General features: G+C 47.1%; 2 protein-coding genes across 3 annotated transcripts; both read right to left on the reverse strand.

Moving 5' to 3' along the window:
- Positions 1 to 1,822: 1,822 nt before the first annotated feature.
- LOC103527890 (endonuclease domain-containing 1 protein-like) lies at positions 1,823 to 5,778 on the reverse strand. The gene is made up of 3 exons (XM_008493140.2): positions 5,735 to 5,778; positions 4,647 to 4,962; positions 1,823 to 3,039 (listed from the first exon to the last, which is right to left on the reverse strand). The coding sequence occupies exons 1-3, from the start codon at positions 5,776 to 5,778 to the stop codon at positions 2,497 to 2,499; spliced, it is 903 nt and encodes a 300-aa protein (XP_008491362.2). The 3' UTR covers positions 1,823 to 2,496.
- A 6,061-nt stretch (positions 5,779 to 11,839) lies between these two features.
- Positions 11,840 to 16,839, reverse strand: LOC103537287 (endonuclease domain-containing 1 protein-like). Of its 2 annotated transcripts, none has more exons than XM_030455869.1 (3): positions 16,572 to 16,839; positions 13,828 to 14,148; positions 11,840 to 13,437 (listed from the first exon to the last, which is right to left on the reverse strand). In XM_030455869.1, the coding sequence occupies exons 2-3, from the start codon at positions 14,113 to 14,115 to the stop codon at positions 12,892 to 12,894; spliced, it is 834 nt and encodes a 277-aa protein (XP_030311729.1). In that variant the 5' UTR covers positions 14,116 to 14,148; positions 16,572 to 16,839; the 3' UTR covers positions 11,840 to 12,891. The 2 variants fall into 2 exon arrangements, with proteins under 2 accessions (XP_030311729.1, XP_030311734.1); XM_030455874.1 differs by lacking the exon at positions 16,572 to 16,839 and adding an exon at positions 15,679 to 15,742.
- Positions 16,840 to 23,995: the final 7,156 nt, after the last annotated feature.

Raw genomic sequence — 23,995 nt, forward strand, 5'->3', positions numbered from 1 at the left:
CTTTCCAGCCTGTGTCTCTGCATCTGCTCATACTGGGGGAGTGCCTCGTGATGTTAAGAGACATCTTTTATCTACATTTGCTGTGATTGGTTTTCCAGCACAGGTAAAAACAGATAAAGGAATGGGTGCATGGCACTTTAAAAGCCATATTACCAAAACAGAAAAAGGGGAGCCTGGGATACACCCCCCATGAACGCTTACAAGAAGCACTCTATGTCTTAAACTTTCCAAGCCAATAAAAAAATGATGTGACCCCAATGGAAAAACATTTTGGGAAGACTCAAGGTATACAACAAGGGAAAACATGTTAAAATTCAGGACCTTAACACTCATTTATGGGAATGGCCATTTTCCTTAATAACTTGGGGGCTTGTGTTCCCACAGATTCTGGACCTTGCTGGATTCCAGCAAGATGTGTGAGATCAGCCTCAAAGGAAAAGGATTAACATTCCCTCTGAACCATCCATGTACCTTATGATTTTTTTGCTCCTTTCTTATGGAGATGGTTGTGGTGGCTTGTGTTGTGTGAGCCTAAAAATGTGCAGTTGAAAATGGTTGGAAACCTTTTGCAGAATTGTGAAGGGAAATTATTGTTTTGGGAGGTTTTGTTCTGTTGGGTTTTGCTTATCTTTAGTTTGTATTAACTTGTGCAAATTTCTCATCCCAGCCATTGATAGTGATAAATTTGAAAAACAAGAAAGGGGGAGATGTGGGAGGTGGCAAAGATAACGTGAATGATAAGAAAGGGATGTGCTAATGAATCCACTTGTTTACTAAAAAGGATGGTGGAAAATCACTGGAAAACAATGGAAAACCACCAAAACCTTGGTGGGAGGATCTTTGGGTGGATCTTGGGGAGCGACCTGGGAAAGGGCTAGAGAACAAATGGACCTTCAGATGAATAAACTTCTATCTCAGTTTGGAAAAAAAGCGAGTCCATGAAATTGTACATCACAGCACTTGATTTACTTTGTTGTTATCTCATCTTTGCCTTTATGATGCTTTGAAACCTGGAGATGTGACCCTGCTGATGGGGTGCCTTGGCCTGCAGTGCCTCTCCAGATGTACCCCAAAATCAGAGTCACCAAGAGAAGGGAGGGGGGATTTATTGTACAAGGCTTTAGGTATCTACGAGTCAGACATCTGTGACTGAGCTCTCAGCTTACACTGCCTTTGTACTCAGTGCAGAATAAACAGTTTTATTTGAAACATTTTAAACAGTTTCACATCTTATATTTGAGTAATTTGAGCCAACATGAACTTATCTCTGGAGGCAACTTTTTCTCTCCGTAAACTAAATTGGGAAGATTTGGAGCTCTCTTTTTCAAATGCCTGGGCTAGGATCAGTGTATCCCATAGAGTCAGATCCTGGCAATGGGTATCTGTCCTGGTTTGGGCCAGGATAAAGGTGATTTTCTGTCTTGTACTTTTGCTTTCAGCTCAGTCTCTTTAAGTACATTATTATTTTTTCCTTTTCAAGATTGCATGTGATTATTTTAAGATTTCTGTGTGCCAGAAGATAGATACACACATGGTGTTGTGATTTTCCTTCTACATCCAGCTCCCAGGCAAATATCCATTGTTTTCCTTGCTGCCATCTCTCCATCCATCACCACCCAACCCCCAAAAGTCCAGGGCTGCATCTGTAGTGGGGAAGCATCCACAGGGTTGGTTCCTGTGAGAAGCTGAGAGAAGCTCCCCAGAGCTCCAAAACTGGACCTTCCTCCTAAGCATAACATAATAATAATGTGATAATGTTGTCCCAAAGGTGGGGTCCATTACCTGGTGTGCAAAAAGCCAATCCACACATTAGGTTGAGATATTTGCTTTAATATCCATTTCTGCACAGAAAGGTTTGCAGAGTGGTATTCCACAGAACAAGCTCAATTTCCCAAATCACAAGTGCTACTTTTCTACACAAAATCATGAGAAAGAAATTTATCTCTAACATTATTCTATCATTCACACCCAACCAATTCCTCCCCTCCATTTGTAGGGTGTAGCCATCACTCCTAATAAATGTTTGGCTTTTTCAGAGACCCACCAAGGACTTCCACAGAGACACTTTTGCAAAGCTCAGTCATTTATTACAAGTGACAGATGTAACAAGTTTGGAGTTGCCATTGGTAAATACACTCCCTGTGTTAGTGCTAAATGTCTCAAAGGCAGCCAAGTCATTAGTTAAATGAGAGTAACAATTCTCCTGCAAAGCAGCAGAGAAGCAACTTCCTACCAAGGAGGTGTCCTGCCTGGGGAGGAGAGAGGTGCAGGATGACCAACCCCCCAGACATTGTTGGGATTCTCCTCCTCAGCAACAGAGGCTTCCAAAAGCAATTTTAACTACTTGGTGAAATGGGACTGGGTCACATTAAGTGTGCTGAGAGAGCTGGAAAAGCAGAGGAGCAGGAAGCAGGAGGGATGCTGCAGAGGACATGAGGTGATGGTGCCAGTGGCCAAGGCTCCTGAGGTTTTTACACCCAGGATGTGAAATGGGGCTTATTGACGGGGACAGGAACTGTGAAACAGGTAAACATTTCCCCTCCCATAGAGGTCGGTCAGCTTGTCCTCCAGCTGCCCCAGGCTGAGCTCCTGAACCGCATTCTTGGTATTCTCAGCAATGACCCCCCAAGCCCTGATGGTGTTTGAGGTCGTTTTACAGCAGGCACTTGACCAGATGTGGCTGGGTATATTCAGTCCGCGGGGGAGTTTGCTTTTCCCAGGCACAGCACCTGTGACAACGTAAGTGCTTGAGCAGTTTTGGGCCTTATTTTTCATTGTGATCAGTTCATATGTTTTCCAGGCACCTTGATTGAGTGTTTTATTCTGAGGCACTGCATTGGTGAGGGTGGAGGTAGAGTTACATCTGTCATTTGAATCTGTATGGTTGCAGGGGTACAAATGGCCACGGTGAAAACCCGTCTGGTTTTTGTAGTCTTCACTGACAGCCTGACTTCCATTCAGTTCTTTAACTGTGATATTTAAAACACTTTTGACATAACTTTCTTTTTTCATATTTTTGGTTAAACTTCGGTTCACCAGCTTGACAGGTAAAGAAGAGAAGAAGGTGTTAGTGTTGGGGATGGGAGTCCTGGAGCAAATTTTCCTGGAGCAGAAGACTCCAAGTATCAAGAACCCATTTTTGTCACCTCATTATAGGTGACAAATTCATGAATCAGAGAGAGATCGTAAAGCTGCCACTCTTCAGTGAATGGAATGGAATAGATTATTTTAAAAAATGAATCTCAGAATCTGACTGATCTCAGTTTTACTTGTTACCTTTGAAACCCAGCCTGCAGCCTGTGGTGGGAGTACAGTTGGACACGAGACAATGAGCATTTTCTAGTCCCAGGTTTGAAAGGTGACTTTAGTGAGACATCTCTCCTGTCACATCTGCTTCCCTTTCTTCCTTTCTCCACATCCAACATCTGCTCAGGGCTCTCCCCAGTTCCTCCCAACCCAAACCTTCATCACATCCAAAGTTCATCACCTACATCTAATCACACTGCCAGAAGCCCTGGCCTTTGCTCACCACTGCCACATTTCCGCAAGAGCTCTCTCCATCTCTGTGAAATGTTTTACTCCCTTTTTTAAACCCCATCTATTAACTCCCTACTATTGCACCAGTTTAGGGAAAACAACACCCTGATACCCTCTTTGGATGCTGGGGGTCTCAGGGAGCCCTCTCAGATGCAGAGGATGAGCACGTGAGCCATGCAGTCCACAGGACAAGGACTCACTTCCACTGAATAGCAATTGAGCTGCTTTTTTTTGTTTGTTTTTTAAACTGTAACACTTGTCTTTTCATATTTTCACATGTAGGGAAACATGTTGCCTACTGCTCTTGTACCTAGCAATGACCTGAATGTCCTTTTCTTTGTTTCAGAATTTTGGGGGGGTTTTTTTTCAGTATGCAGTATGCAGAGATCTGTGTGTGCAAAGGATTCTTCTGAACCAAGCCTGAGGCAATGGTGGTAAGGGGCAACTGCAGGTGGATGGAGATTGTGCACTTTTGACTTGACTGAAACCAACCCTACTCACTTTTTCACTGCCTGGAATATCACTCAATAAATTCACAGTGTTAGTCCAACTCTCATCACTGAGTGCCTGTACCTGGGCTTTTTGTCTGGTTCATCTCACTGGTGATATTTTTTCTCCACACATTTCTCATGCCATTTATAAAGCCCAATGGACCCTTCACTGTGAGCAAAGAACTGTGCTAGGGTGCAAAACACCTTAGTATGAAATGGAAATCAAAGGCCAGCACAGCTGTTCCCCCAGATTTAGCTGCGTTTGCATGTTTTACCAGTCCTCTGGTCTTTGTCTTGGACAAGGTCCTTGTCTGGACCATGTCTTGGACATGTAGTGATGGGAGTCATTTCCTTTGTAAAGTGATGTAACGTGACTGAATGCTCCTATCAGGTAAATGCAGAAAAATGGTCACTTTTAGGATATGGCTCATCTGATAATCCTTCTGATGTCTCAGAGACATCAAAGGAATCGAGGTGGTGAAGGTGTTTGAAGTTAAATGAGATGAATCCCATCCAGCAGGCCCATTTGTTGGGGATGGGAGGATGTGTTTGGTTCAGTGCTGCAGTTCATCTTCTAATGACTGAGGGGGGTGATATGCTGTAAGAGAGGACACTCACCTGGGGTTCAACCATCCATTGACTACATCTTGTGGCCTTTCCAGGTTTGTAGAGATAGGCAGAATACACAGGAATACGAAGGCTACTGTTGTACAGCGTGGCAAAGTAATACTTGTCCTGATAACTCTGGCAGATCCAGGATGCATTTCTAGGTGTTAAGGCACCATTTGGGGGTGTTCCATTGAAAAAAAACTGAAGGCATTGACTTCCAGAGAAATTGGCTCTCACCACCTCCCCATGGCCCAGCCAGAGGCAGCTGGCCAGGACCTGCAGCAGCAGCAGCATCATGGATTTCACCTGCAGGGCTGTTGCTGACCTGGAGGAGAGATGCAGAGAGAGACTGAACTGGGAGAAAGCTCCTCCTTGTGCCTCTGGGACACAACTGGCAGGGGAGGTGGGACATGGGGAGGCTAAGGAGGGGATAACTTCTGTCCTGCTGGGTATTGAAATAGGCTGAAGACTAAAATAGGGTTTAGGTGCCTAGAGGAGGCAGCAGTGGGAGAAGTCAGCCCCTTAGAGGGGTGATCCAAATCCATCCCATGTCTTATCAGCTCACACAGCAAAGTTTGTGAGGAATTGAGGCATGGTGAGACATGCGACCAAAGCACCTTTTCCAGCCTATCCGTGTTGGTCAGGAGCTGAGTGGGAAGGCAGAGTGCTGAATTCCAGCACTTCTGGGTTGGTTTTTGGTTTGGTTTCTGTTTTTTCTGTATTAGCTCTGGCAGCCCCTGTTTCAGTGTAGCATCTTGCTCCCTTGTAGGACAATTCCCCATGGCCACCTCTCTGTGTGACAACTCTACTCAGGTCAACACAAGTTGCTTGATGTAGTTGCCCTTATGTGATAGTTCATTTTAATATCAGATCCTACCCTTCCTTCCTCATTATCACCCATATTTGAATATTTGTATTTCACATTTCTATACAGTTACCTTTATGTCAATATTGATTTCAATATTACTTTAGTGACGTGTCACCAGAATGAGATGCTGACAGTTCCCTCCCTCTCTGTCTCTCCAAGGAAAAAGGGTGTATATTATCTTTTTAGCAATTTACTTTGAGCTCTCCTGTTCAGCCTGCTCAGTGCTGACCTATGGAAGTCCTTGCACTTTGGAGACAAGTAGATTTCCTCCATCTTTTCCTTCTTTTGTTCAGGCAATGGTTTTGATGTATCACAGCTTCAATGAAAAAGCTGGCACATGGTTTGGTAACTTTAGTTGTATGAACTCCACTGGACTGAGCATGGAAGAAGAAGAAAGCTGCTTGCCTGGGAGCAGAGGTAACATGCAGGCAGCTAAAACAGGGATGTAATGTGGGTGTAGAAGGGAAATCACAGCACTGTGTGTGTGTCTATCTACTGGCACATGAAAATCTTTGAATAATCTTTTCTGAAGCCTTACAAAGGAATAAATAATCAGATATCTATTGCCAGGATCTCAGTCTATGGGATTCAATCATCCTAGCTCAGGCATTTGAAAATGAGATTTCCAAATAGTTCCACATTAGTCAATGGAGAGAAAAGAGGTGTCTCCAGAGATAAGTTCATGTTGGCTCAAATTAAACAAATGTAAGATGTGAAACTGCAAAATGTTCAAAAGAAAGTGTTTATTCTGTGTTGAGTACAAAGGCAGTGTAAGCTGAGAGCTCAGTCACAGATCTCTAAAGCCTTGTGCAATAAACCCCCCCTTTTTCTGTGTCACTCTGGTTTTTGGGGTACAGTTAGGAATCCAAGGCAGGTCAATTCCCACCACCACCATTGGGCTCATGTTTCAAAGTTGTTCTTTGCCACACAGCCAGGGAGAAGCTTGGTCCCTACCCTGAGGTATGAAAATTACCAAAGAACCTCTGTGTCCTAACACTTGCTGTGGACTAGGGGAGCCTGCAGGTGCAGTCTGGTTCTGCCAAACCACTTGAAAAAAAAGTTGTTAGCTTGAAGCTCAAGCAACTGAGCCCATGACTCAGGATGGGGAGGACTGCCAGCTTTCTGCAGGTAATTGCACTGCATTGAAAAAGATGGGTGTTGAATTGAGAGGAAAATCCTGGCAGTGATGTTAGGGATGGGTGTCCAGGGATAAAGGAGGTGGAGACTCATAAGAAGGGAAGGAGGGACCACGTACATTCGAGTCAGTGGGCACAGAGTTCTCCTCATTAGATCTTCCTGGCATTGTGTCCTCATGGCTTTGCTGACCTACCCAAAACACTCAACCCCAACCTTCACCACAGCCTGTCAAGGTGATTTTGTGAGCAAATCCACTTCCTCTCCAAGCTTGGAGCACGTCCCATTACTCCCACACAAATCTTTTACCAGCTTTATGGGCAGCGGGTCACTCAATCCCAGAGAGTTTGGGCTGGAAAGTCTCTCACACCCTGCATCATTCCCCAGGTAAAATGGAAATCCCAAGAGATTAAAGCAGCTCTGGAGCCTGAACCTGTGGGATTTCCTTCCTTCTACCACCCAGTGACAAAAGCTTCTTCCTAACTTAGAGCAACACTCACAGCTGTTCCCTGATTTCTTGAGTGGGTTGTATGGAAACTACTCCATGCTGTGGTTTCATTTTTAAGAGGACATATTGTTAAGAAGATGAGGTGCCTTTACAGAATAATACAACCTGTTCATTAATCCTCCTTTGATTTCTACCCCTGGAAGACAATTGCATAGCAGGGCCTGGATTTCCCCACGTGTGTGGGCTCCAAATTATGTGGTGACTTGTTTGGTTTGGAGCTGCTCTGAGCTCTGCTGCCAAGGTGGTCAGGGAGCACTTCTCAGGAGAAGAGATGAAAGAATTCAGGTTTGTTGAGTCTGGGAAAGGGGAGGATGAAGGGCAGCCCAATAGCTGCCTACAGTTCCTTAGAAGGGCAAAGATAACAGAGTCAAGGTGTTTGTGGTAGAGCCAGACCCTGTAACAAAGGGCAGCAGCCACAAGCTGTGGCTTGGGAAGTAAAGATTTGATAAAAAATGATAAAAAATTACTCCAGGCAGGTAGTGCAGCTCTGTGACAGGTGCTGGAAAATGACAAATGATGAGTTGAGCAGGTGACTCAAGTCTTAGCTGCATGAAACCATGGTTAAGATTGTCCAGACCTCACAGTACTACCACTTCAAGCAGGAGGCTGAATTAGAGTCCTCCAGCTGATGTTTCCAACTAACAATCCCATGACCCTATGGTAGATGCATCTCCCACCTTCTCCTCCTACAACCCTGCCACAACCCAGCACACTCAGTTCTTGTCTGGGAAATTCTAACAAGGCAATAGAGGCCCAAATTCCCTGCTCCTGAGAGCTGCACATTGAAGTCATTCTACATCCCAAATCCACAGTAAACTACACCACATACCTCAGAGAGCCTGGAGGAGGGCACCTTTCCAGATCCCTGGTTCAGGGTCCTTGGGGGGAGATACTTGCCAGTCAGATGCAATCCAAGTGCCTCCCCAAGGAGAGAACAAGGATGTCCAGCTGCCTCTGCACAAATCCAGCTCCTCTGTGAGCTGTGAAAACTTGCTCCTGAGCAAGGACTGTGCTCCAAGTGTTGGGGAGCAGCAGGTCAGCCCCCTGTGCAATGAACACAGACTGGGCTACCCCACTTTATTTATCCCAAGGGTAACTGGTGGTTACGTCAATGCAAAGATTTCCAGGGAAGAAGCTGGCTAAGTCTTTGTGGAATTCAGGTTGTTGATTGGGAGTGGAAATTCATTGGAACAACCTCCAGAGGAAGAGCCTCATCACTAATGATATAGAGCAGCCCCTGTGCTCAGGGGTTGAGGTTTGGGTCATCTCTGCTGGCCTTGGCATCCTCTGAATCCCATGGATGCAGCATGGCAGGGAGAGCCAACTGGCCAAGGTGGGCAGCCCTGTTCTGCACCTCACTTCTGAGGATGCCAACTCTTGTTGTTCAGTGCTCACTGTCTCTAGCCAGAAGGGATGGGATAAAGCTGCATTGTAGTTGGGTGGCAGATCCTGCTGGAGTACAGGCATCATCTTTAGAAGACAGATGTGATTTAAGAGAGAGCCCTGGGATATGCTGAAGCCACCGGGAGAGACTGCTACTTAAAATCTGCACCTGGAATATAAACCCAGGGTCAGTGGGAACAGGGAGCTCAGATACAGACACCTTGAGCTGCATCATGATGGTGTACACCACATCAAGGGTGTATATGTCAAAGTCCATGACTTTTAATCAACAAAACCTGCTCTCTGCTTCTCTTGTTGTTTGGAATGAGACAACTTTCTGTGGCCAGGTCTCTATTGCCAACCCTATGTGGGACATCTCTGTTTGGTCAACTCCATGTTCCAGAGAGCTCATTAGAAGTAATTGCCTTTATCTCATTGCTGATTTTAATATATTATCTCCTAGCATTACATCAACATTCTTTGAATATTTGGATTTCATGCTTGATTTAGATGCCTTGATCACATTCTTGCTTTGATTTCATCATTTATTTAGATATTATTTTATCAGTTACTCATTTACTCACCAGAAAGGAGGGCAGAGCAATGTGGACACCTGTGATGACAGAACACAATGAGGGGTTGTGATTAATTTGTTTGCATGTGGTTAATTTGCTTGCATGCATTCCAAAATGTGTGACTTGTCATTTCTTACAGGTCTGTTTGACCCCGGCAAAGAATTATGGGGATGTGCATCAGGTGCCCTACACCCTTCTGCCAGATAAGCAGTGCTCCACATACCAGCACTGATGCTCATAAAAATTAAAATACTGATGCTTTACAGTTACAGATGGGAGTGGGAGGTGCTAAGGTGGCTTAAAGAACCACTGACAACCGTATCAGGAAAAGGGGAATTCAATATAGATTTATAAAAACCAGGCTAAACAGATTTGGATGGCAAGGTTCACTCTACTAGTAACAGTGAGATAAAGAGAATGATGTAGTCAGCCCTGGTGAGGCCACAGCTTGAGTCCTGTGTCCAGTTCTGGGCCCCTCAGCTCAGGAAGGAGATTGAGGTGCTGGAGCAGGTCCAAAGGAGGCAACTGGACTGGTGAAGGGACTGGAGCACAGATCCTCTGAGGAGAGGCTGAGGGAGCTGGGGGTGTTGAGGCTGGAGAAGAGGAGGATCAGGGGAGACCTCATCACTCTCTACAACTCCCTGAAAGGAGGTTGGAGCCAGGGGGGGGGTTGGTCTCTTTTCCCAGGCAACTCTCAGCAAGACAGGAGGGCAGGGTCTCAAGTTGTACCAGGGGAGGTTTAGGTTGGATATTAGAAAGAATTCCTTTCTGGAGAGGGTGATCAGACATTGGAATGGGCTGCCCAGGGAAGTAGTGGATTCTCCGTGTCTGGAGATATTTCAAAAGAGACTGGATGTGGCACTGAGTGCCATGGGCTGGGAACTGCAGTGTGAGTGGATCAAGGGTTGGACTTGATGATCTCTGAGGTCCCTTCCAACCCAGCCAATTCTATGATTCTATGATTCTATGAGATCAAGGTAACCAAATCAAACAATAAATACAAAAACTAAAAACAAACAAACAAAAAAACCCACAACTTTGAAATGCTTGGTTTTGGCCACAGTTCCTTGGTGGATGTGAAGAAACACCACAAAGTTGAGCTTAATTCAAAGTTTGAGTCTGTGTATGGCACTTGAAGTTGCAGAGAATTGTGGTGTGCTATAACTGACAATAATCAAATAGTTGTTTGACTATTGCATTGTGTTAACATTTCCAGGTTTCAAAGCAAAAGTGTGAATAGAAATGGCCTAGGGGAGTTCAGCCCACAGGTGTCCATCTTTCTCCAAAACTTTTTATGGGGATTCATTAATAAAGTAGTATTTCAGTTAATGATGGCATAAAGGCAATGATGGGATAAAGGCAATTAAATCAAGTGTATAATACAAATATTAAAATAATGGTGATTAATATAGGGTAATATTAAAAGTAATCATGAGATCAAGACAGCTTGACCCAGGCAGTTTAATGCTGTGTTGAGCTGACCACATAGAGCTGGGCCACAGAGAGTTGTCCTAGAGCTTGCAGCAGCTCTGGGCTCACTGGAGGCCTCTGTCCCTGTTGCTTGTTCATGGCCAGGGGCAGAGGAAAACAGAGATCTCAGAAACAAGGTGGCTCCTTGTGGAGGATGCTCCAGGAGCTGGGGATGATGGGGCTGGGGCAGCCTCTGCTGTGTGAGGAACCTCTGATTCATGTGAACTGATCCGTGCTGATTTAAGCTGATTTATGCAAACTGCTTGAAGTTCAACAAGGCCAAGTGCAATGTTCTGCACCTGGGTTGAGGCAATCTCATGCTTTAATACAGCTTGGGAGGAGAAAAGATTGAGGACAGCCCTGAGAAAGACTTGGCATGGGAGTGGTTGACCAGAAGTTTGACATGAGCCATCTGTGTGTGTTCGCAGCCCAGAAACCAACCCAGTTCTGGGATGCATCAAAAGAAGTGTGAGCAGCCCAGTCAAGGGAGGGGATTCTCCCCCTCTGCTCTGCTCTGCTCTGCTCTGCTCTGCTCTGCTCTGCTCTGCTCTGCTGAGAGCCCACCTGGAGCTCTGTGTCCTGTTCTGGAGTCCCCAACATCAGAAGGACACAGAGCTCCTGGAAGGTGTCCAGAGCAGAGCCACTCAAATGCTCAGAGGGCTGAGCACCTCCCTGGGAAGCCAGGCTGAGGGCTTGGGGTTGTTCAGCCTGGAGAAGAGGAGGCTCCCAGGTGAGCTTAGAGCAACCTTCCAATATCTGAAGGGGCTCCAAGAAAGTTGGGGGAGGGCTTTGGACACAAAGGGGGGGTTGGGATATGACAAGGGGGAAGCTGCTCCAGGGGTTGAGGTTGGATATCAGGATACCCTTCCTATCAGTTGGATACCCTTCCTAACAGTGGGGGTGATCAGGCATTGGAATGGGCTGCCCAGGGTAGTGGTGGAGTCACCATCCCTGGGGGTGTTTAAGGAGAGGTTGGATGTGGCTCTAAGTGCTATGATCTGGCTGCTGTGGTGGGGTTAGGTCATAGGCTGGACGTGATGATCTCAGAGATCTTGACTCAGAGGTCTTCTCCAGCCTCAATAATTCTGTGATTCTGTGATTTGGACAGCCCACCTCCAGCAAGGCTGCTGGAAGCACTGGGCATTACTGGCAGAGTAACCAGAGCAAAGTAAATTCTGCTTTACATGGAAGGTGACACTGTGGTCAGTACTGGAGCAAACAACTCTTACATAAACTTTTCAGACACGGAATTCCATGGCACACATTGATTTTTGATGCATTGAATGTATTTCACAAAATCAGTTTTAGATAAATCTACAGAGAAGGTTCAGAAGAAGAGCACAGAATGAAAGTGCACAATCAGTGGGTCACAGAAAGTTCTCTTAGAATGCTCAAAGCTTGATGAGCCTCTGCCCCCTGGTACCTCAGCTCCCACTCCCAAGGTTCAGGTCCAAAACCAGCAAACCAAACCCCACTGGTCAATTCCCATAAGCATGGTCCTTGTGTACGTTCAGGGATAGGGAGCCCAGTGATTCATGTAGGTTGTTTCCTTCCTTCTCCTTGTTTTTCCTGTCTGCAGCCTTCAAGAGAGCTGGGATGTTCCTGCTCTGCTCAGTTGTCTTCCTCCTTTCCAGCTTCCTCTCTCTCTCCTTTGCTCTGGTCGGTGGATGTGCTGCTCAGGATGGATTTCTGTATACAGCCTCTCAGCAATCCTTGGGCTCTTTGCTTTCCCAGCCCCAGGAGGGATGGATTCCCAAGATGGAATTGTTGAGGTTGGGAGGCACTTCTCAAAGCCCAGTAGTGCAGACCCCATCTCAGGCATGCTCAGTGAGATCAGGTTGTCCAGGACTGTATCCAATTGGGGTTTGAGCATCTCCAGAGATGGAAACTCCACAACCCCTCTGGATTACCTGAGCCACCCTGGTCATGCTTGCTGAGGGACAAGTCAGCAGCACATTAGCAGTGACAGCTAATGAGGAAAGGGAGGAACTCCCATCTGTATATGGGCGTGCAGAAAAAGGGGAGAAAAAGGCAAAGCATCTCTCATTTCAAGGACAAGGTCTGGTTTCTCTGCCCAAGGGTTCCCACAGGGCAAGGACTCCCCCCAGAGTGTTCCCTCCAAGGATGGACAGCAAAGCAAACCAGCTGGAGGCTCTGCTGACCTCCCCTCCCTTTTACCAGTGAAGGTGCTCAGAGAGACAGAACTGGGAAAGTGCTAGAGAAGAAAGCAGGACAGATGCTACACAGGACAATCAAGTGATTCCTCAGGTGGGGAGGGCTCCTGAACCTTTTTCCACCTGAGGTGTGACAGGGACCTTACTCCCGGGGACAGGCGCTGTGAAACAGAGAAACTGATTCCCTCCCGTAGAGCAGAGACAACGTCTCCTCCAGCTCCCCCAGTGTCAGCAGCTCTACCTCATCCCTGTTGTTCTCAGCAATCACCCCCCAGGCCTTGGTGTTGTTCCTGCCCAGCTCACAGCAAGCACTCGACCAGATGAAGCTGGGTTTGTTCACCCTCCCGTTGCTGATGTAGCTCTTCCCAGGCACGGCGCCCACCACGACGTAGGTGTTGTTACACCCCTGTGTCATCCTCATCATGGTTTGCTGCTCGTAGTTGTTCCAGGCACCCCCGTTGAGTTTTGCATCCTGGGGCACGATGTTGGTGAGGGTGAAGGTAGCTTTCCTGCTGCTGTTGTCCTCGTGATGACCGTTGGGGTTCAAGTGGCCACGGTTCAAACCCGTGAGGTTCTTGTAGTCTTGGAGGAGAGCTTGGCTCTTGCTGAGTTGCTCTAAGCTGACTTTGAAATGATTTAAGAGAGTCCACTCTTTTTCCATAGTTTTTGGGTAATTTGGGCCGACGAGCTTGATGTGTAAAGAGGAGAACAAGGTGTTAGCATTGGGGATGGGAGTCATGGAGAAGATGTTTGTGAGGATTGAGCACCTATTTTTTGCCGTATCAAGACAGTGAAATGTTTGTAATAAAATTTAACACAGATTTACTTAGTATTCCTATAAGATAAATGCAGAAAAATGGGCACTTTTTAGGATATGACTCATTTGATCCTCCTGCTCATGCCTCAGACACATTAGAGGAATCAAGGTGTTGATGGTGTTTGAAGTTAAATGAGATGAATCCCACCTACTGGATACATTTGTGTGGCAGGAAAAAGTGGGAGGAAAAGTGAGTGTTGAAATGCTGCACTTTACCTTTTAATGACTGGAGGGTGACAAGATGTAAGAGAAGACACTCACCTGGGGTTCAACCATCCATGTGTTAGGTCTCTTGCCAGGTCCAGGCTGGTAGAGGTAAGCAGAGTACACGGGAATACGGCGGCTCCTGTCGTAGAGGGTGGCAAAGTAATACTTGTTCCCATAACGTTGGCAGATCCAGGCTGGGTTTTGAGGTGTTAGGGCTGCATTTGGGGGGGTTTTCTGGAAGAAAAACTGAGGGCATGTACTTATCAAGGATGTCACCACCTCCCCGTGGCCCAGCCAGAGGCAGCTGGCCAGGACCTGCAGCAGCAGCAGCAACAGCATCATGGGGAGGATTCCAACTGCAGGGCTCTTGCTGACCTGGAGGAGAGATGCAGAGAGAGACTCAGCTGGGAGAAAGCTCCTCATGGCCTGGGGTCAGTTTTGTGCTTGTGGGACACAGCTGGCAGAGGAAGGGGACTTTGAGACACCAAGGAGGGGACAACTCCTGTCCTCCTGGCTATGGAAAAATCAAGAGTGGGAAAAGGGTGAAATGTAAAATAGGGTTTAGGTGCCTCGAGGAGGCAGCAGAGGAAGAAGTCATCCCCCCTCTGAGGAGTGATCCCACCCACCTCATGTCTTATCAGCTCACACAGCAAAATTTATTTAGAACTGAGGCACAGGGAGACAAGGGACAAGACCACCTTTCCAGCCTATCGGTGTTGGCCAAGAGCTCATCAGGAAGGCAGAGTGCTGAATCCCAGCACTTTTGAGGTGGATTTTTATTTGATTTGTGTTTTTCTGCAACGACCGTAAGGGAAAAATCCTGCAGCAACCCAGGGGCTGGAAGCCTCTATTCCAGAGTAGCATCTTCTGCTCTGAGAACCTCCCACAGCTCACTGAAGGATTTATCTCCCCTAGAGTTAGGTCAGGTATTTCACCCAAGGTGATCCAGCTTGAAGTCCTGGCTCTTGGAGAGCAAATATTGGGAAATGTCCTGTTGCTCAGATTTCATTTTTCTATTGTCCAACATGTGGCAATGAACTCATAGAAAGAAAAGGAACCCTGCAGGTGCCAGCAGAAGGGGGGTGACACCTCTGCCTCACTGACACCCTGGCTGCTGTTCTAGCAATGCAGGTATTCAGGGACAGCTCTTCTCATGGTTCCAGAAGATTCCTACTGATCCACATCTTCAGCTTGCCTGATTGTTTTTCTTGTAGAGGAAAAGGTGCTGAAGCAGAGATTTCTATTTCTTGAACAGAAACAGGACCTGCTTTTCCTTACTCGGATGCTGACATGATTTCCAGCAGTCAGCAAGATTTTCTGTTTGGAGAAAGCTGCTCAAAAATGCCTGTGCACAGCAGGGAGCTTTATCATCCACCAGATGCACTACAGGCTTTGTGGTAACAGTGATATTTTCATTGTTAGACATTTGACTGGGTGGTTTGGAAATAATTAGCATTTGCAGTAAGGCTGGCAAGATGAGCAGCTAAAGGGATTAATGGGGGAGAAAGCTGCCATGGCCTTGAGAACACAGAACCCACCTGGGGAAGTGTCTCAGCTGAGGTCTGGGAGAGACCTGCAGTGTCACCTTCCACATTTTGCCCTTCTCCTACTCTTTTTCCTGACCCTCGTGTGTCACTTCCCATTGGATTCAGGATATTGAACATGAGATACCCTTGCTCTGACCCAAGGCATCGGACCCATTACCTCTTTACTGGCAGTGGCTCAGGAAGGTGGAGACTGAAAACTGAGAGGAGTGAACCCCAAGAAGAGATTTCTTACAGTGCTCTCCAGATCACCACAGATCTGCTCCAGCTCCAGCACAAAAACCTCTGAAAAGTCTCAAGCCTTCACAAACTTAAAACACCTGCAACTACCTTCAGTTCAGAGATACAGAAGCCAACTTACCCCGTGAAAACCCAGCACATCAATGTGATGATTCCCACAGCTCTGCTCCCAGCTCCCAAGAGGATTCCCAAATGTCTCTGTGACAGCCTGAAACTGGTTTTGATCTTTCAGGGTTTATATATTATCTCCAGGCAGGCTAAGGTGTACATAATTCTCTTTTGCTGGACTTCTCAGACAGGTTTCAGAGGAAGGTTTTCCAGAGGTGGAGCCAAGAGCTGTGTTTTTCCAGAGCTCTTTTGCAAGGTCATGGGCAGAGCTGTGGCACTCAGTAGGTTCCCACCTCATATTCAGGAGTTTGGTGTGAACTTTCCAGGTGACTCTGCAACTGGAATTTATTCATGCAGAGTGTTTTGTGGCATTTCTGATAACCTTGGGGCAAATTTCTCTACTCCTCTGAGCCAATCCATGTCTCTGGGCCACAATAAGACCTTGGCTCTACCTTCCTCTGGAGTTGCCCAATTGGTAGTGGGGTGGTTTCCTTTCTTTGGGAATGGTGTTCCTTGTTCCATGTTTGGTCTGAGAATTGTGAAACTTTCCCTGGACTCCACCTGATTTGAGTTTTTTTCTGAATAGACCAGGGATTACATCATGCAGTGAGGATTCCCCAGCTTCTTCTATTCTATTTTGCCTCTAAATAACACTCTCAGATTCTACACATTTTTACTTCTCAATGCTTGAGATTCTTTCCTTCTGTCATTCCTTCAGTTCTTGTCCTGTCTGATACAAAATATTTAGGAGCTGCAGCATACAGTGCATGAAATCTGATTTTCTCCTCAGAGGGGGGATGTTAGAGCTCAGCTACTGCAGCCCCTCTTAATCTGAGCTATTTATTCTCAAGCCAAGGAAACAATTGAAATATTGCAGTGAATGCTGGGGAAGGAGCAAGAGCTTACCTTGAAGCAGTCTCAGGCCAAGCAGATGAACTGGTGCTTCACTCTTCTTCCTGGAGAAAATTTGTCTGATTCCTCAGGAGTCCCACATCAATATGCAGTCAGTCAGAAATCTGCCCCCTTTTCAAGAAAGGGGAAGTCAAAGAAAATAAATGTTGTTGAGGGGAGATTTCTTCACGCCTTCCCAGAACTGGCTTACAATTGCTATTTGTTACTTCTTCAGAGTTTCTCCCACTATTACTGACTTACAGCATCGTTTGTCTGACCCCTCAAGAGTCCCACATCAATATATACCCAGTCACAAATCTGCCCCTTTTTATAATCAGGGGAACTCAAAGAAAGGGTGGATCTCTTTTGTTTTTCAGAGGATATCTTCATGCCTGCCCCTCAATGGGGTGACAATCTCTATTTGCTATTTTCTCAGCATGCCTCCCAAGTTTGCTGACTTGCAGTATCACAATGCAGAAGCAAACAACTTTGCCTGGAGATTTTCATTTCCATTTCCTCATTCCCCATGGATCAGGGCTGCTGCAGCAGCACCTCCACGAGTTTCTGTTCCAGGCAGAACATCTCTGGTGGCATTAGACCAGGCAGCCCCTCTCTGAGGCCACACAGGTGGTCATGGTCTGCTCTTCTTCAGCCTCTCAGAATAGAACTGAGATGCTCAGGCTGCACATTTCCCCTCGCCTGATGACCAAGGCTTTGTAACAGCACTTACTGATGCTGTCCTGCAGGTCCTGGGGGGAACACCTCCCTCTCTGCTTGCTGCTGTAGAGCCACTGCTGAGCCCCTGCTCAAACAGGATGCCAGGCTGCCCAGACAGGAGCTTTGCTGGAGGCAGTGTTCTCCCCATAGGGATGGATAAAAGAGATGGGAAGGGGGGGATGCAGACAGCAAGGGTTGGTAGGCTGAGCTCTCTCGACCTCAGAGGACAGGAGGAATGGGAAGGGTTGGCTCCTATGGTCTCTCTCAGGACAACTGGAGGGGAGATGCTCTTTCCCCACAGCCTTAGTGGGGTGAAAATGCCCTCTGGGTCTGGTCCTGCTGCTTTTTGTCACTGCAAGAGCTTGTGACAAAAGGCCTGATGGAGAAATACCACACAGAGCAATTTGCCAGCCTAGTGGAACCTTCAGTCTTCTCCCAGTCCAAAGATTCACAGATTAAGTTGTTCTAGATATTTTTCCATGTTATGGATGTAAAGAAAAAGCAAGTGCATCACTTTTCTAGGGAAAGTGTATCAGAGTCCTGATCTGGCTTCTCCTGGAGGATGTTCTCCTGATACCTCCCTCAGTTTTCTCTCTCTCTCAGCCCCCAGTGACCAACCTCCTTTTCTTCAGCTTGTAAAGGTCAGAGGTGGAAAAATCTAGAGGTAGAAAACTGGATCTCAGGGCAACTGGAGAGGAGATGCTGTTTTCCTACAGTCTTAGTGGGGTGGAAATGGGACTAAAGGTTGCTAATGATTTAGAGCAAGAATCATCAGAAAGGTGATTGATTCATCAGAAAGGTGACTCCAGTTGAGAGTCCAGAGGCTTATGGAAGAAGAAACAGGAAAAGCATACAAAGTCCCAGTCTGGCTTCTCCACCAGGATATCTCCTGATATCTCCCTCAGAGACCTCCAGTGACCCCAGTCCAATCTGCTGCTCAAAGCAGGGCAAGCCCAATGCAGGGAAATTTGCAGGAAAGCTGGCTGCCCAAATGCAGGGAAATTCCAACACCTTCTGTGACTGCAGTGAAGGAAAAAAAGGGGAGCTGGACCAGCAGCATCAGAAGAGGACAATATTTCTACTGCAGGAAAAGAGCTGCCACCAAAGCCTTCTTTTGAGTCTGATACCTTTCAAGGTTGAAGCCCAGTGACCTCCAAACCCAAGACCTCCACTCACCTTTGATGCCCACTGATGTTTTCACTCCCTGACTGCAGTAATGGGCAAAACCAGACAGACTCAACTTGGGAATTAAAAAAACCCAATCTCTTGGTTTAAAAACCAATCTCAGGAAAAAAGGAACACATGATCAGGTCTTAATACCTTCCCCCCACCTCTCCCTTTTTCCCAGGCCTGAACTGCTTCACTGCTGCAGCACAAGGGGATGGGAAGGGGAGTTTAGGGTCAGTTCCCCACTGCTACTGCTACTCTATTGTTTCTGCTACTGCTTCCTCTTCAGGAGGAGGACTCCTTATATTCTTCCCTAGTCCTTCCCTAGACATGAGTCCCTCTCACCAGGTCCCTCAGGAACTGCTCCAGCCCATGGAGTCACTGCTCTGGCACAGGGTCCTCCATGCCTGCAGCTCCACATCTGCCTCTCTCCATGATCCTGCACCGGCTGCAGCTCCACATCTGCCCAGCTGTGACACTTCAGTGTCTGCAGGTGCCCATCTGTCCCACCGTGGTCCTTCAGGGACTTTTCTCCACTGTGATCCTCCGTGGGGTGCAGGGGGACAGCTGCCACCTCAGCCATGGGTAGGAAAACCTCTGCTCAGGCACTTCCCCCCCTTCTTCCTCTCTGACCTCGGTGACTTTGCTCTGGCATTGCAATGCTGGCTTTTTTTTTTAATTTTTGCAGTTTTGTTTTCACTTTTGTGAAAATCTTACTCACAGAGGCTGGTCCAGCTTCCTACCTCCTCAGTCTTGGTGAGAGCTGGGGTCATGACTGGAGCCAGGGGACCTTCCAGCAAGCAGCTCCTCACAGGAGCCACCCATATGGCTCCCCCCACTTGCCAAACCCAAGATGTTCCCTGTAGAAGAAGGCAATGAATAGCCAAAGGGATTCGAGATGATTGAGCAGTGCAGGTCTTCAGGAAGGAGAAAATCAGAGCAGGAGAAGACGAATGGGCACAAGAAAACCAAATGCAAGAAGAGAAACTTTGACACGTGGATGGAGGAGATGTTTGCTCCTCTGGGCTGCTCTCCTTAGAGGGCAGCAAAGATCCTGGTATCCCATGGACACAGGCAGGATATGAATATGTCTGGCCACTCTACAAGCCACTCTTATTGACCTGTGTGCCACCCCTGATTTTAGGACCTCCTCCCATCACTCTGCTGATGAGAAGGGCAGAGAGGGAGTGCAGGCACCTGGAGGCCAGCTCACTCTTTTTCAGCAATTGGGATGCTAAAATATGAAGCTCTGCCCCTGTGCCAGGTCTGTTCATCCTTGCCAGGGGTTTGAACCTGCCTGAGCATCACGTGAGGATTGAAAAACTGTCCCACAGCAGACCAAAGACTAGAGATGCCCAGCAGAGGCATCAGCTGCTGCTTCTCCCCTTCCCCACTGCCCCAGGAGTGGTCTCAGAGCAGCTCTGCCATGCAGCACTCTGTTAAGGAACGTGGCCCATTCCCCAGGGAAACAGCACAACCCTTGACCACAGCCATGGAAAAAGTCTCATGTTTCTGAGAAAATTCAGGGAAAATGGTAAGGATGCAAAAGATGTACGAGGTTGCCTAATCCCTCTAAGGACAATGAGGGTATTAATGTTAGTGCTAAATTCTGAGTTACAGTAATCCATGCATTTTGGAGACAAATGTGTTCAAACCCTCCTTTCCCCATGCCAGGCAGGGGTTTTGGTACATTACAGATCAGCTGGGAAAGATGGTTTGGGTCCCTTTAGTCATATTTAACTGCCCCAGACTGAGTGCCATGGTCCCTGTGCAAGGTAACACCTGAGGTGACACTGGGGTCTCCTCCTTGTCACCAATGACGCTCCCATCACCCTCCTACAAATACTCACCAGCCAACATCTGTTGGGTTGCCTGGGCTCACTTCCCCTCTTTCAGTTTTGTTCAGCTTTGGAGACCAAAAATCACTCCCTGATTTTCACTTTCTGATCCTCATGCAGCAGTTTGGGCTCTGCTGGGAAGGGAGAAGCAACAACCCAAACCCCTCACCAGAGATGCAGCCCTGGACTTCTGAGGGTTGGGTGGTGATGGATGGAGAGATGGCAGCAAGGAAAACAATGGATATTTGCCTGGGAGCTGGATGTAGAAGGGAAATCACAACACCATGTGTGTATCTATCTTCTGGCACACAGAAACCTTAAAATAATCTTTTATCAAGCCTTACAGAGAAAGAAATAATAAGATGCCCATTGCCAGGATCTCACCCTATGGAATTCATTCCTCCTAGCCCAGGCATTTGAAAAAAATATTCCCAAATCTGCCCTTTGTTGAGAGAAAAAGTTGTCTCCAGATATGAGTGTCTTTTGGGCTAAATTAGTATAAGTAAAAAACAAAAACTTTGTAAAATGATTGAAAAGGAAGTGCTTATTCTGGGTTGAGTATAGAGGCAGTGTAAGCTGGTAGCTCAGTCACAGATATCTGAATTGAAGAAGAAATATAATAAATCCTTGCAGAATAAATGCCCCTCCTCTCTTGGTGACTCTGATTTTGGGGTACATCTGGAGAGGCACTGCAGGCCAAGGCACCCCATCAGCAGGGTCACATCTCCAGGTTTCAAAACAGCTCTTTTTTCCATGTTCCCAGGAAGAAGCTGAGTTCCTGCTCTCTGGCATGAAAATTAGCATGAACATTAGCCAAGAACTTCTATGTCTTAACACCTCTTGTGTATTAGAAGTGGTTGCAGATGCATTCCAGGTGGTGTCAGACCCATGGGTTTCCTCACAGGGAAAAAACCTCTTTGTTCCAAGTTCAAGAAACTCAATCCTGTGACTCAAGGGGCAGAGGTCTGGCTTCTTCCTGCATTTGTGATGCTGGACTAAAAAATGTGGATGTTGAATGGGTGGGAAAATCCTCCTGGTGAGGTCAGGATTGGGTGTTCAAGGATGGAGGAGGTGAATGCTGGTGGGAGGAAAAGGGTGGACTGAGCCCATTCAGGTCACTAAGCAGAAATCCCTCCTGACTGGATCTGCCTGGTCATTTGTCTTTGCATGGTTTGGGTAATGAAAGAAGAGACCAAAAGAGGAGGTCTAGATAGATTTGGGATCTGTCCTTTTGCATTACAAGAGCTCATGAGACTCTTTTCCTCCATGCCTGCTGTTTATTTCTCCCTCAAAGGGATTTTCCACCTAACAACACAGCAGTTTCACTACTACACCTGAACCTCTCAAACCTGGCATTCAGCAGAGCCAGGCAGTGGGATTTGGTGAGCAAATCCACTTTTCCTGGAAGCTGGGAGCACATCCTGCTGCCCCTTGCCAGCTTTTCCTCACCTGTATGGGCAATGGGTCACTCAAACCCAGAGAGTTTGGGCTGGAAAGTATCTCACACCCTGCATCATTCCCCAGGTAAAATGGAAATCCCAAGAGATTAAAGCATCTCTGGAGCCTGAACTTGTGGGATTTCCTTCCTTCTACCACCCAGTGACAAAAGCTTCTTCCTAAGTTAGAGCAACACTCACAGCTGTTCCCTGATTTCTTGAGTGGGTTGGTCTGTATGGAAACTACTCCATGCTGTGGTTTCATTTTTAAGAGGACATATTGTTAAGAAGATGAGGTGCCTTTACAGAATAATACAACCTGTTCATTAATCCTCCTTTGATTTCTACCCCTGGAAGACAATTGCATAGCAGGGCCTGGATTTCCCCACGTATGTGGGCTCCAAATTCTGTGGTGACTTGATTGGTTTGGAGCTGCTCTGAGCTCTGCTGCCAAGGTGGTCAGGGAGCACTTCTCAGGAGAAGAGATGAAAGAATTCAGGCATGGTGAGTCTGGGAAAGGGGAGGATGAAGGGCAGCCCAATAGCTGCCTACAGTTCCTTGGAAGGGCAAAGATAACAGAGTCAAGGTGTTTGTGGTAGAGCCAGACCCTGTAACAAAGGGCAGCAGCCACAAGCTGTGGCTTGGGAGGTGCAGGTTGAAGAATGGCTCCAGGCAGGTAGTGCAGCTCTGTGACAAGTTCTTGGGAAATGACAAATGATGAGTTGTGCAGGTGACTTAAGGTTTAGCTGGATGAAATCCAATCTAGGAGCTGACAGTGCTTCTGCTTCAAGCAGGAGGCTGAGTTAGAGTCCTCCAGCTGATGTTTCCAACTAACATCCCCACAACCCTATGGTAGATGCACCTCCCACCTTCTCCCCCTTCACTCCTGCTGTGACCCAGCACACTCAGTTCTTGTCTGGGAAATTCTAACAAGGCACTAGAACCCAAATTCCCTGCTCCTGAGAGTTGTACACTGACATTTTTATAGAATCCAAAGCAACAAAACCCACAGCACATACCTCAGAGAGCCTGGAGGAGGGCACCTTTCCAGATCCTTGGTTCAGGGGAATAGTTGCCAGCCAGATGAGTCCCCATCAGCTCATCTTCTCCTACAGGGACAGAACAATGAGAGCCAAAGTTCTCTGTATCAATCAAGCTCCTCTTCCAGCCAGGCAAAATCCCCTGTGCTCCAAGTGCTCTGGAGCCCCAGGTCAGCTCCGTCTGCAACAAAAGGAGCAGGGTTACAGCACAGTAATTATGCTGAAGGTAATTGGAGGTTATGTCAACATAATGTCAGCAGCCAGATAGGCTGCTGGCTCACTCCCTATGGAAATTAGACAGATTAGACTGCTGACTGGGAGCAGAAATATTTCGGATGAAACTCCAGAGGAAGAGCCTCCTCGCTAATTAGACAGAGCAGTTTCTGTGCTCAGGGAGTGGGCTTTGGGTTGGCTCTGACAAACTTGGCATCCTCTGTAGCCTCTGAATGTGGCAGACCAGGGAGGGCCAGGTGTCCAAGGTGGGCAGCTCTGGTCTGCACCTCTGAGGATATCAGCTCTGGTCATTCAGAAGGGGACAAGTCTCTGTAGCCAGCTCTACCTGTGACAACTTTATGTGGTCAGCTCCAAACAGCATCCAAGGTCATTAGTTGCCTTTATAAGTCCTTTCAATACTATCTCCTAGCACTTCATCAGCATTCTTTTCCTTTTTTTTTTTATTTCATGCTTGATTTAGTTGCCTTAATCTCATTGCTGCCTTCTTCACATTGTCAGTTTAAGTATTACTTTATTAATGAGTCACCAGAAACCATTGCAGAGCAAGGATGACACCTCTGATGGCCAAGCACAAGGCAGGCATGTGACTGATGGAGATGCCCTGACATGTGGTGACATCCAGGGGTTGATCTCCAGGGACACCCACACCCATAGGTATCCAGGCATAACCCAAGGGCATCTTCCATGGCTCCAGACAACTGACCATATCCCATCACAGATCTCTGGGCAGTGCCAGCAGGATCAGGGACTTCTGCTCCTGAGCAGGGCACTGGGTCCCCGCAGACACCTCTGGGATTGCTCAATCAGATTCCTAAATCTCCCCTCCCTGGGCTTCCCCCAGCATCTCTTTCCCTGACAGTACCCAGAAGTTCTCTCCCCTTTACAGAGAGTGTATAAAATATGTAGGGAGGCAAAAAGACCCTAAAAGACTCAGCTTGGAGGCTTCCTCCCCACTGATGTTTATCAGGGGGGATTCACACAGCTCCGTGGCTTGGAGCTGAGCAGAG

The sequence above is a fragment of the Calypte anna genome, chromosome 1, assembly GCF_003957555.1.
Source record: "Calypte anna isolate BGI_N300 chromosome 1, bCalAnn1_v1.p, whole genome shotgun sequence".
Classification (NCBI taxonomy): Eukaryota; Metazoa; Chordata; class Aves; order Apodiformes; family Trochilidae; genus Calypte; species Calypte anna.